The 13,421-nt window shown below is 45.6% G+C and overlaps 1 protein-coding gene across 1 annotated transcript in view; it reads left to right on the top strand.

Annotated features, from left to right (window-relative positions):
• The window catches only part of LOC115161408 (FTS and Hook-interacting protein homolog), a gene marked incomplete in the record, with an annotated part of 75,277 nt that extends 63,916 nt beyond the window's left edge, over positions 1-11,361 (top strand). Inside the window, 3 exon segments of the mRNA XM_029712373.1 lie at positions 1,960-2,138; positions 7,260-7,425; positions 9,570-11,361. Of these exon segments, the coding sequence (XP_029568233.1) occupies positions 1,960-2,138; positions 7,260-7,425; positions 9,570-9,880 (656 nt within the window).
• Positions 11,362-13,421: the final 2,060 nt, after the last annotated feature.

Here is a 13,421-nt window from a genome sequence, read left to right as displayed (position 1 = left end):
TGATGTTGGAGGATATTGATTGATGTTGGATGATGCTCAATTGTTTTGACTTTTAATGTTGGTTTTATATGATTTTTTTTAAATGTTGGACTGTTTGGTGTTTGGTATGACAGTAAATTAATACTGATAGTTTGGTGTGACAGTTAATTAATACTGATATTTTAGTGTTTGGTGTGACACAGTAAATTTATACTGACCGTTTTACAGAGCATTTGGAAAGTATTCAGACCCCTAGACTTTTTCCACATTTTGTTACGTTACAGCCTTATTCTAAAATGTATGAAATAGTTTTTTCCCCTCATCAATCTACACACAATATCCCCATAATGACAAAGCAAAAACAGGTTTTTTGAATTTTTGCAAATTTAAAATTAAAAGTATTTAGAAATATCACATTTACGTAAGTATTCAGACCCTTTACTCAGTACTTTGTTGAAGCACCTTTGGCAGCGATTACAGCCTCGAGTCTTCTTGGGTATGACGCTACAAGCTTGGCACACCTGTATTTGGGGAGTTTCTCCCATTCTTCTCTGCAGATCCTCTCAAGCTCTGTTAGGTTGGATGGGGAGCATCGCTGCACAGCTATTTTCATGTTCGATTGGATTTAAGTCCGGGCTCTGGCTGGGCCAATCTAGGACATTCAGAGACTTGTCCCAAAGCCACTCCTGCATTGTCTTGGCTGTGTGCTTGGGTCGTTGTCCTGTTGGAAGGTGAACCTTCAACTCAGTCTGAGGTCCTGAGCGCTCTGGAGCAGGTTTTCATCAAGGATCTCTCTGTACTTTTCTCCGTTAATTTTTCCCTTTATCCTGACTAGTCTCCCAGTCCCTGCTGCTGAAAAGTATCTCCGCAGCATGATGCTGCTACCACCATGCTTCACCGTAGGGGATGGTGCCAGGTTTCCTCCAGATGTGACGCTTGGCATTCAGGCCAAAGAGTTCAATCTTGGTTTCATCAGACCAGAGAATCTTTTTTCTCATGGTCTGAGAGTCCTTTAGGTGCCTTTTGGCAAACTGCAAGCGGACGTGCCTTTTACTGAGGAGTGGCTTCCATCTGACCACTCTACCATAAAGGCCTGATTGGTGGAGTGCTGCAGAGATGGTTGTCCTTCTGGAAGGTTCTCCCATCTCCACAGAGGAACTCTGGAGCTCTGTCAGTGACCATCGGGTTCTTGGTCACCTCCCTGACCAAGGCCCTTCTCCCCTGATTACTCAGTTTGTCCGGGTGGCCAGCTCTAGGAAGAGTCCTGGTGGTTCCAAACTTTTTCCTTTTAAGAATGATGGAGGCCACTGTGTTCTTAGGCACTTTCAATGCTGCAGAAATGTTTTGGTACCCTTCCCCAGATCTGTACCTTGACACAATCCTGTCTCAGAGCACTACGGACAATTCCTTGGCCCTCGTGTCTTGGTTTTTGCTTTGACATGCACTGTCAACTGTGGGACCTTACATAGACAGGTTTGTGCCTTTCCAAATCATGTCCAATCAATTGAATTTACCACAGATGGACTCCAATCAAGTTGTAGAAACATCTCAAGGATGATCAATTAAAACAGGATGCACGTGAGCTAAAGTTCGAGTCTCATAGCTAAGGGCCTGAATACTTACGGAAATAAGACTTTTATTTTTGTATATAAATTTGCAAATAAGTCTAAAAACTTGTTTTCGCTTTGTCATTATGTGGTATTGTGTGTAGATTAATGAGGACATTATTTTATTTTTTTGACATTTAGAATAAGTCTGTAACGTAATGAAATATTGAAAAAGGGGAAAGGGTCTGAATACTTTCCGAATGCGCTGTGTATTGGATGTTTGGTGTGGCACAGTAAATTAATACTGACTGTTGCTTCCTTTTGATATTTAGTGTTGCCTGTTTTTTTTTTTTTCATGTTGGATCTAGCCTTCCGTTAGTGTGCCGGTGCACCCTCTCCCATCCATTCTCACGTTCTCTCCCTCTCCCGTCAGGGCCGTTTATGATGGTTCTGTTTGCCAAGCTGGAGAACATGCTCCAGAACTCTTTGTATGTGAACATCTTGCTGACAGGGATCCTGTGCCAGCTAGCCTGCTACCCTCAGCCCCTGCTCCGATCCTTCCTCCTCAACACCAACATGGTGTTCCAGCCCAGCGTCAAGTCTCTCATACAGGTAGGAAGACATCACTGTGTTCCTGGTCTGGTAGGAAGACATCACTGTGTTCCTGGTCTGGTAGAAAGTCTCTCTCATACAGGTAGGAAGACATCGCTGTGTTCCTGGTCTGGTAGAAAGACATCGCTGTGTTCCTGGTCTGGTAGAAAGTCTCTCATACAGGTAGGAAGACATCGCTGTGTTCCTGGTCTGGTAGGAAGACATCGCTGTGTTCCTGGTCTGGTAGGAAGACATCGCTGTGTTCCTGGTCTGGTAGGAAGACATCGCTGTGTTCCTGGTCTGGTAGAAAGACATCACTGTGTTCCTGGTCTGGTAGAAAGACATCGCTGTGTTCCTGGTCTGGTAGAAAGACATCGCTGTGTTCCTGGTCTGGTAGAAAGACATCACTGTGTTCCTGGTCTGGTAGAAAGACATCACTGTGTTCCTGGTCTGGTAGAAAGACATCGCTGTGTTCCTGGTCTGGTAGAAAGTCTCTCTCATACAGGTAGGAAGACATCGCTGTGTTCCTGGTCTGGTAGAAAGACATCGCTGTGTTCCTGGTCTGGTAGAAAGACATCGCTGTGTTCCTGGTCTGGTAGAAAGACATCGCTGTGTTCCTGGTCTGGTAGAAAGACATCACTGTGTTCCTGGTCTGGTAGAAAGTCTCTCTCATACAGGTAGGAAGACATCGCTGTGTTCCTGGTCTGGTAGAAAGTCTCTCATACAGGTAGGAAGACATCGCTGTGTTCCTGGTCTGGTAGAAAGACATCGCTGTGTTCCTGGTCTGGTAGAAAGACATCACTGTGTTCCTGGTCTGGTAGAAAGTCTCTCATACAGGTAGGAAGACATCGCTGTGTTCCTGGTCTGGTAGAAAGACATCGCTGTGTTCCTGGTCTGGTAGAAAGTCTCTCATACAGGTAGGAAGACATTGCTGTGTTCCTGGTCTGGTAGAAAGTCTCTCTCATACAGGTAGGAAGACATCGCTGTGTTCCTGGTCTGGTAGAAAGACATCGCTGTGTTCCTGGTCTGGTAGAAAGTCTCTCATACAGGTAGGAAGACATTGCTGTGTTCCTGGTCTGGTAGAAAGTCTCTCTCATACAGGTAGGAAGACATCGCTGTGTTCCTGGTCTGGTAGAAAGTCTCTCATACAGGTAGGAAGACATCGCTGTGTTCCTGGTCTGGTAGAAAGTCTCTCATACAGGTAGGAAGACATCGCTGTGTTCCTGGTCTGGTAGAAAGTCTCTCATACAGGTAGGAAGACATCGCTGTGTTCCTGGTCTGGTAGAAAGTCTCTCATACAGGTAGGAAGACATCACTGTGTTCCTGGTCTGGTAGAAAGTCTCTCATACAGGTAGGAAGATATCGCTGTGTTCCTGGTCTGGTAGAAAGACATCACTGTGTTCCTGGTCTGGTAGAAAGTCTCTCATACAGGTAGGAAGACATCGCTGTGTTCCTGGTCTGGTAGAAAGACATCGCTGTGTTCCTGGTCTGGTAGAAAGTCTCTCATACAGGTAGGAAGACATCGCTGTGTTCCTGGTCTGGTAGAAAGACATCGCTGTGTTCCTGGTCTGGTAGAAAGTCTCTCATACAGGTAGGAAGACATCGCTGTGTTCCTGGTCTGGTAGAAAGGCTCTCTCATACAGGTAGGAAGACATCGCTGTGTTCCTGGTCTGGTAGAAAGTCTCTCATACAGGTAGGAAGACATCACTGTGTTCCTGGTCTGGTAGAAAGTCTCTCTCATACAGGTAGGAAGACATCGCTGTGTTCCTGGTCTGGTAGAAAGTCTCTCATACAGGTAGGAAGACATCGCTGTGTTCCTGGTCTGGTAGAAAGACATCGCTGTGTTCCTGGTCTGGTAGAAAGACATCACTGTGTTCCTGGTCTGGTAGAAAGTCTCTCATACAGGTAGGAAGACATCGCTGTGTTCCTGGTCTGGTAGAAAGACATCGCTGTGTTCCTGGTCTGGTAGAAAGTCTCTCATACAGGTAGGAAGACATTGCTGTGTTCCTGGTCTGGTAGAAAGTCTCTCTCATACAGGTAGGAAGACATCGCTGTGTTCCTGGTCTGGTAGAAAGACATCGCTGTGTTCCTGGTCTGGTAGAAAGTCTCTCATACAGGTAGGAAGACATTGCTGTGTTCCTGGTCTGGTAGAAAGTCTCTCTCATACAGGTAGGAAGACATCGCTGTGTTCCTGGTCTGGTAGAAAGTCTCTCATACAGGTAGGAAGACATCGCTGTGTTCCTGGTCTGGTAGAAAGTCTCTCATACAGGTAGGAAGACATCGCTGTGTTCCTGGTCTGGTAGAAAGTCTCTCATACAGGTAGGAAGACATCGCTGTGTTCCTGGTCTGGTAGAAAGTCTCTCATACAGGTAGGAAGACATCACTGTGTTCCTGGTCTGGTAGAAAGTCTCTCATACAGGTAGGAAGATATCGCTGTGTTCCTGGTCTGGTAGAAAGACATCACTGTGTTCCTGGTCTGGTAGAAAGTCTCTCATACAGGTAGGAAGACATCGCTGTGTTCCTGGTCTGGTAGAAAGACATCGCTGTGTTCCTGGTCTGGTAGAAAGTCTCTCATACAGGTAGGAAGACATCGCTGTGTTCCTGGTCTGGTAGAAAGACATCGCTGTGTTCCTGGTCTGGTAGAAAGTCTCTCATACAGGTAGGAAGACATCGCTGTGTTCCTGGTCTGGTAGAAAGGCTCTCTCATACAGGTAGGAAGACATCGCTGTGTTCCTGGTCTGGTAGAAAGTCTCTCATACAGGTAGGAAGACATCGCTGTGTTCCTGGTCTGGTAGAAAGTCTCTCATACAGGTAGGAAGACATCGCTGTGTTCCTGGTCTGGTAGAAAGACATCACTGTGTTCCTGGTCTGGTAGAAAGTCTCTCATACAGGTAGGAAGACATCGCTGTGTTCCTGGTCTGGTAGAAAGACATCACTGTGTTCCTGGTCTGGTAGAAAGTCTCTCATACAGGTAGGAAGACATCGCTGTGTTCCTGGTCTGGTAGAAAGTCTCTCTCATACAGGTAGGAAGACATCACTGTGTTCCTGGTCTGGTAGAAAGTCTCTCATACAGGTAGGAAGACATCACTGTGTTCCTGGTCTGGTAGAAAGTCTCTCTCATACAGGTAGGAAGACATCGCTGTGTTCCTGGTCTGGTAGAAAGTCTCTCATACAGGTAGGAAGACATCACTGTATTTCCAGGCAGATGTAGGGCTTTGTGTGATGTTTACTAAGTAGCTGTCATCTTGTAAACGACCATATTCTGCCACAAGGGTCAGTTGCCCATCTCTTCTAATCTCTTTCCCTAACATCACCTGGCTGTCCTCTGCTGTCCTCCATCACTCTTCTTCGCTCTGTTCCCTTCAACTGCTGACCACTTTCTCCTCTGACCTCTGCTGCTCTCTCAATGGACTGTTTATACAGTGCATTCGGAAAGTATTCAGACCCCTTGACATTTTCCAGATTTTGTTACATTACAGCCTTATTCTAAAATGTATTAAATTGTTTCCCCCCCCCCTCAATCTAAACACAATATCCCATAATGACAAAGAAAAAACAGGTTTTTAGACATGTTTGCAAATGTATATATAAAATTAAAATCTGAAATATTACATTTACATACGTTTTCAGACCCTTTACTCAGTACTTTGTTGAAACACCTTTGGCAGTGATTACAGCCTCAAGTCTTCTTGGGTATGACGCTACAAGCTTGACAGACCTGTATTTGGGGAGTTTCTCCCATTCTTCTCTGCAGATCCTCTCAAGCTCTGTCAGGTTGGACGACGCTATTTTCAGGTCTCTCCAGAGATGTTCGATTGGGTTCAAATCTTTGTTTCACCAGACCAGAGAATCTTGTTTCTCATGCTCTGAGAGTCCTTTAGCTGCCTTTTGGCAAACTCAAGGCTATCATGTACCTTTTACTGAGGAGTGGCTTCCGTCTGGCCACTTTAGCATAAAGGCCTGATTGGTGGAGTGCTGCAGAGATGGTTGTCCTTCTCGAATGTTCTCCCATCTCCACAGAGGATCTCTAGAAGTCTGTCAGATTGACCATCAGGTTCTTGGTCACCTCCCTGACCAAGGCCCTTCTCCCCCGATTGCTCAGTTTGGCCGGGCGGCCAGCTCTAGGAAGAGTCTTTGTGGTTCCAAACTTCTTCCATTTAAGAATGATGGAGGCCACTGTGTTCTTAGGCACTTTCAATGCTGCAGAAATGATTTGGTACCCTCCCCCAGATCTGTACCTTGACACAATCCTTTCTCAGAGCACTACGGACAATTCCTTTGCCCTCGTGTCTTGGTTTTTGCTTTGACATGCACTGTCAACTGTGGGACCTTACATAGACAGGTTTGTGCCTTTCCAAATCATGTCCAATCAGTTGAATTTACCACAGATGGACTCCAATCAAGTTGTAGAAACATCTCAAGGATGATCAATGGAAACAGGATGCACCTGAGCTCAATTTACAGTCTCATAGTAAAAGGGCCTGAAAACTTATGTAAATAAGGTATTTCTATTTATTATTTTTTATAAATTTGCAAAACCTTTTTTTGCTTTGTCATTATGGGGTATTGTGTGTAGATTGATGAGGAAAACATTTAGTTTAATCCATTTTTGAATAAGGCTGTAACGTAACAAAATGTGGAAAAAGTCAAAAGGTCTGAATACTTTCCGAATGCACTGATGTCAGAATAGCTTGAATGTCAGAATAGCTTGAAGCCATACGGCTGTATGTTTTTTGTAATGATCAGATTACTTACTATCTCCCTGTCTCCTCATTCCCCTTCCTCCTCTCTTCCCCCTCTCTCCCCTGCATTCTCTCTCTCCTCTCTCTTCTCTCTCTCCCCTGTCTTTTCTCTCTCTCTCCCCTGTCTTTTCTCTCTCTCTCCCCTGTCTTTTCTCTCTTCTCTCTCTCTCCCCTTCCTTCTCTCTCTCCCCTGCTTTTTCTCTCTCCCCTGCCCTCTCTCTTCCCTCTCTGCCCTCCCTCCTCTCTTCTCTCTCTTCCCTGCCTTCTCTCTCTCCCCTGCCTTCTCTCTTCTCTCTCTCCCCTTCTCTTCTCTCTCCTTCCTCCTCTCTCTTCTCTCTCTCCCCTGCCTCCTCGCTTCCCACTCTCTCTCCCCCCTCTCCCTCTCTCTCCCCTGCCTCAGGTTCTGGGCTCAGTAAAGAACCGCATTGAGGTGTTTGCAGCGTCCCATGAGGACTTCCCTGCCATGCTGAGGAAAGCCCAGCGCTACTTGGTTGCCAGGGGCAAGGTGGACTGGGCTGACTCTTCCCCCATGGGGGTACCCACCCTGCGACGCTCTGATTCCCTGGGTGAGAGACACACACACACACACACACAGCGTGTAGTAGCCCATTGGAAAGCTTGAGAGAATGAATAATGCAGAGGCTGTGTTGTAGTTGATTTGTGGGAATTGTGCCATCTGTTCACAGGGTTACTGGGTTGAATGGAATTGGCTAGGCAGCAGCAGGGAGGGTGTCTGGATGGTTCTGGTTTGGCTGCTACTGTCTGGATAGTTCTGGTTTGGCTGCTACTGTCTGGATGGATAGTTCTGGTTTGGCTGCTACTGTCTGGATGGATGGTTCTGGTTTGGCTGCTACTGTCTGGATGGATAGTTCAGGTTTGGCTGCTACTGTCTGGATGGATGGTTCTGGTTTGGCTGCTACTGTCTGGATGGTTGGTTCTGGTTTGGCTGCTACTGTCTGGATAGTTCTGGTTTGACTGCTACTGTCTGGATAGTTCTGGTTTGACTGCTACTGTCTGGATGGTTCTGGTTTGGCTGCTACTGTCTGGATGGTTCGGGTTTGGCTGCTACTGTCTGGATGGTTCTGGTTTGGCTGCTACTGGATGGATAGTTCTGGTTTGGCTGCTACTGTCTGGATGGTTCGGGTTTGGCTGCTACTGTCTGGATGGTTCGGGTTTGGCTGCTACTGTCTGGATGGATGGTTCGGGTTTGGCTGCTACTGTGTGCATGGATGGTTCTGGTTTGGCTGCTACTGTCTGGATGGATGGTTCTGGTTTGGCTGCTACTGTCTGGATGGATGGTTCTGGTTTGGCTGCTACTGTCTGGATGGATGGTTCTGGTTTGGCTGCTACTGTCTGGATGGATGGTTCTGGTTTGGCTGCTACTGTCTGGATGGATGGTTCTGGTTTGGCTGCTACTGTCTGGATGGATGGTTCTGGTTTGGCTGCTACTGTCTGGATGGATGGTTCTGGTGTGGCTGCTACTGTCTGGATGGATGGTTCTGGTTTGGCTGCTACTGTCTGGATGGATGTTTCTGGTTTGGCTGCTACTGTCTGGATGGATGGATGGTTCTGGTTTGGCTGCTACTGTCTGGATAGTTCTGGTTTGACTGCTACTGTCTGGATGGTTCTGGTTTGACTGCTACTGTCTGGATGGATGGTTCTGGTTTGACTGCTACTGTCTGGATGGATGGTTCTGGTTTGACTGCTACTGTCTGGATGGATAGTTCTGGTTTGACTGCTACTGTCTGGATGGATAGTTCTGGTTTGACTGCTACTGTCTGGATGGATAGTTCTGGTTTGGCTGCTACTGTCTGGATGGATAGTTCTGGTTTGGCTGCTACTGTCTGGATGGATAGTTCTGGTTTGGCTGCTACTGTCTGGATGGATAGTTCTGGTTTGGCTGCTACTGTCTGGATGGATAGTTCTGGTTTGGCTGCTACTGTCTGGATGGTTCTGGTTTGGCTGTTACTGTCTGGATGGATAGTTCTGGTTTGACTGTTACTGTCTGGATGGATAGTTCTGGTTTGACTGCTACCGTCTGAATGGTTCTGGTTTGACTGCTACTGTATGGATGGTTCTGGTTAGGTGTGGCTGCAGCAGTCAGCCAGGGTGGTGCAGCTGGTCATCTGACACTGGTTATTACATCATCACTGTCTCTAGTGAACCAGTCTGGAACTGTGTTCTGGCCACATTAACAAGCACACACACTATTGACCAGGCAGCTAATATGTACCCATGTCTATATCTGCACGTTTAGAGTTTTAAAGTGACATAACGGACCTGTTTTAAACTGACATAAGACCTGTTTTAAACTGACATAAGACCTGTTTTAAACTGACATAACGGACCTGTTTTAAACGGACCTGTTTTAAACTGACATAAGACCTGTTTTAAACGGACCTGTTTTAAACTGACCTGTTTTAAACTGACATAAGACCTGTTTTAAACGGACCTGTTTTAAACGGACCTGTTTTAAACTGACATAACGGACCTGTTTTAAACTGACATAACGGACCTGTTTTAAACTGACATAAGACATGTTTTAACCTCTCTTGGGGAGGTGGGACGCTAGCGTCTGTTTTAAACTGACATAACTGTTTTAAACTGACATAATGGACCTGTTCAAACGGCCCACCTATCCTGTCTGTCGTCAGTCTACCTGTCCTTTCCTAACCACTTGCTATGCTGTGTGTTGCTGTCTCCTTTTCAGTGAAGAGCCGGAAACCTTCGCTAGGCGACCTGATCATGCGACACACCAACAGCCCCACGCGGGCACGCCACGCCGCCCAGCTTGCCCTGGCCCACGTACGAGACGGCGGCCAATCGCTGCACAGTGCCCTGTTCCGTGGCGGGACTGGGGGAGGGGCGTCGGGGCTGGAGAAGCAGGTGGAGGCTCTGAGGGTGAAGAACGCCGTCTACTGCGCCGTCATCTTCTCTGAGTTTCTCAAGGAGCTGGCCGCTCTGGCCCAGGAGCACGCTGTCTCCATGCCCTTTCTCCAGAGCCACGACACTGAGGAGTGATGCTGTCTGTCTCCATGCCCTTCCTGAGGAGTGATGCTCACATTTCTGCATCCCAATTCTACACCATCCTCCAAATGTGTGGTCTTGCAGACTCCCCGTCATTGATTGAAAAGCATTGGCTGACGGCATTTCTTTTCCCCACCATTTAAATCTATGATGGAATGTGATCCAGGCAATGTCTGGGCCCAGGTCCACAAAGCATCTCAAGAGCAGCATCCGTTTTTAAACTTTTAGATCATATGTACAAGTCCTAGACGGGCACTCCTCCTCTGAGACACTTTGTTGATGTGGGTTCTTTCCTCGGTCCAGCTACCGTTTACCCCCTCCCGCCTGCAGGGGGCAGAGGGGAGCACTGACAGGACTGAGCGCTGCAGGGAAGAGACAAGAAGGAGGGGGGACAAGGTTAATTCGGACAATGAGAAATCAAGAAGGGAATTGCTATTGTTATATGTGAAAGAGTATTAGGGGAGAGACTACATAACTCTTCTGTTTATGATACTGTGCATATCATGTAAATAATATTTATGTGGATATATACTATGAACACTAACTCAGTACATGTGTAGATTTTGGAGGGTGGTCTGTAGTGTACATGGGTACGTGGTGCTGAGTCAGCTCTTTCCACTCTCCTCTCTTTAGTAAATTATGCTCATTAGACATGTACCAGCTTAAAGGAGAACAAGGTTAATAAAGCTTCCGTCTTTTAGGAAATTAGTCAAAAAAAAAAAAGCCTCACAACTTTAATTTTCGCTGTTCGGTACGGAGTTTGCAGAGCGCTGAAACTGATGATGGGTAATCTCCTGAAACCCAGTTCTGATTGGACATATCGACTGTAGTGGACACAACAGGAAGGTAATTGGCCAATGGGCTCGGAGCATCTCAAGAAGACACATCTTTTGTTTTGTGTTTTGAAACGCATCACCTCAGCGGTGGAGATTTAACAAGGAGGGAGGGGTCTGGGAAGGGGAAGGAGACCAGAGATCCTCACCCCCTGTAACTGTACTGGAAAACATGTTGGGCAAACGTTCATGTTCATGTTTTATCATTCTTTTCAATTGAATTATATTATTTATTTTCTAAATGAAACATTTTTAAGACATATCAATGCCGTGTGGGAGTGGCAAAATCTCAACGTGTGTGTGAGGTGCATGTATTAGAGTCTCCCTTCTCAGAGGAACAATATCCAGTCAGTTGTCAGGCCTGCACCTGGTGTTGCCATAGGAAAGGTGTGTTTCTGTTCTGGTGTTGCCATAGGAAAGGTGTGTTTCTGTTCTGGTGTTGCCATGGGAAAGGTGTGTTTCTGTTCTGGTGTTGCCATAGGAAAGGTGTGTTTCTGTTCTGGTGTTGCCATGGGAAAGATGTCTCTGCTCAGAAGGTTTAAAGTTGTGTTGTGGGACTGAGGTAGGAAAGACTAGTCAGAGCGCTATATTACACAGCAGGATCAATGAGTTAGCCAGCTAACTTCAATAAACAACCACAAATAACTACAGATTCTCTTCCTCATTGAAGACATGCTCTGGAATTTAGGTGACTACCAAATATTTCTTAAAACTCCTACTGGATGTGTCATTGTGTACTGCTGAAATGCAGAATTACTATTTTACCTCAATTAGTCACAGAAAGCGACTGTTTTTATTGGATTATTATTTTATTTAACCTTTATTTAACTTGGCAAGTCGGTTATGAACAAATTCTTATTTACAATGACGGCCTACCAAAAGGCAAAAGGCCTCCGCGGGGACGAGGAATTGAAAATAGAAATAAATTCAATAAAAATTCTAAGACAAAACACACGACAAGAGACACAACTCAACACTCGATAAAGAGAGACCTAAGACAACAACACAACATGGTAGCAACACAAAACAGGGTACAAACATAGGGCACAGACGACAGCACAAAGGGCAAGAAGGTAGAGACAACAATACATCACACAAAGCAGCCACAACTGTCAGTAAGAGTGTCCATGATTGAGTCTTTGAATGAAGAGATGGAGATAAAACTGTCCAGTTTGAGTGTTTGTTGCAGCTCGTTCCAGTCGCTAGCTGCAGCGAACTGAAAAGAGGAGCGACCCAGGGATGTGTGTGCTTTGGAGACCTTTAACAGAAGGTGACTGGCAGAACGGGTGTTGTATGTGGAGGATGAGGGCTGCAGTAGATATCTCAGATAGGGGGGAGTGAACGGGTGGTGTATGTGGAGGATGAGGGCTGCAGTAGATATCTCCGATAGGGGGAGTGAGGCCTAAGAGGGTTTTATAAATAAGCATCAACCAGTGGGTCTTGCGACGGGTATACAGAGATGACCAGTTTACAGAGGAGTATAGAGTGCAGTGATGTGTCCTATAAGGAGCATTGGGGGCAAATCTGACGGCCGAATGGTGAAGAACATCTAGCCGCTCGAGAGCACCCTTACCTGCCGATCTATAAATGACGTCTCCGTAATCTAGCATGGGTAGGATAGTCATCTGAATCAGGGTTAGTTTGGCAGCTGGGGGTGAAAGATTACGATAGAGGAAACCAAGTCTAGATGTAAATTTTGCCTGCAGCTTTGATATGTGCTGAGCCATACTCCCAAGTACTTGTATGAGGTGACTACCTCTAAACCCTCAGAGGTGTAGTATGGAAGCTGTTCTGCACCATTTTCCCCCATGTGGGCCAACCCTCTAGCAATTTGAGTTATGGGTTTTTGCTTGTTGAATCCATTTCAAGCTTTTCTTTCTAAACTAAAAAAAGAATTTAAAAAAAAAAGTTATTTCAGAAAAGTAAAGCAAATTTAGCTGGCTAACTCAATGATCCTGCTTTATAGTGTACCCTCACAGTCTGAGAGAGACTGGGAGAAAAAAGTTAGATGGTTTCCTCAGGACACGAGATAATGGTTTAATGTGACTACGGTTTATCACAGTCACTTCTTGTTTGCATGAACTTATCGGAAATTCCCGTCCATCAAATCTGTTTTTTTTTGTATGCGTGTGATACACTCAGTCTAAAAATAACCAGCCAGTTTTGTCTCTTAACCCTGAGAGAAATAGTCCTCGTCCCTCACCCCTGGAATATAGAACACTAGACCCAACAAGCACTGATAACCTTGGAACTATCCTGTATTAAACACTCATGCTAAACTTTACATATTAGTTCATATACAGAGATAATATACAGAGAGAAAATATATAGAGATAATATACAGAGCTAAAAACTCATTATTTTTGTCTCTGAGATACTTAAGTAAAAAAGGAAGGGAAACCTGGTGTGTAGGAACTTTGACCGTGTCTGTTGCAGTGGATCACGTATTTCAGGGTTTCCCAACTGACGTCCTGGCTCTATTTGTCCCCCCCCCCCCAAGTTTTCTGAGCAAAAATGTTTTTATAAAAAAAGATGCCCCCGGCCATCCGCTCAAGAAAGAATCGTCCTGCGACTGAATTTGGTTTATGATCCCTGACATATTTACTAATAACTTTGACCGTGTCAATGTTGCGGTGGATCACATAATTATTATTAGAAACTTTTTGACCGTTGCAGTGGACCTCATATTTATTATAAACGTT

The sequence above is a fragment of the Salmo trutta genome, chromosome 24, assembly GCF_901001165.1.
Source record: "Salmo trutta chromosome 24, fSalTru1.1, whole genome shotgun sequence".
Taxonomy (NCBI): Eukaryota; Metazoa; Chordata; class Actinopteri; order Salmoniformes; family Salmonidae; genus Salmo; species Salmo trutta.
Note: the sequence above shows the minus strand (reverse complement) of the source record. Positions and strands in the feature narration are given on the sequence as shown.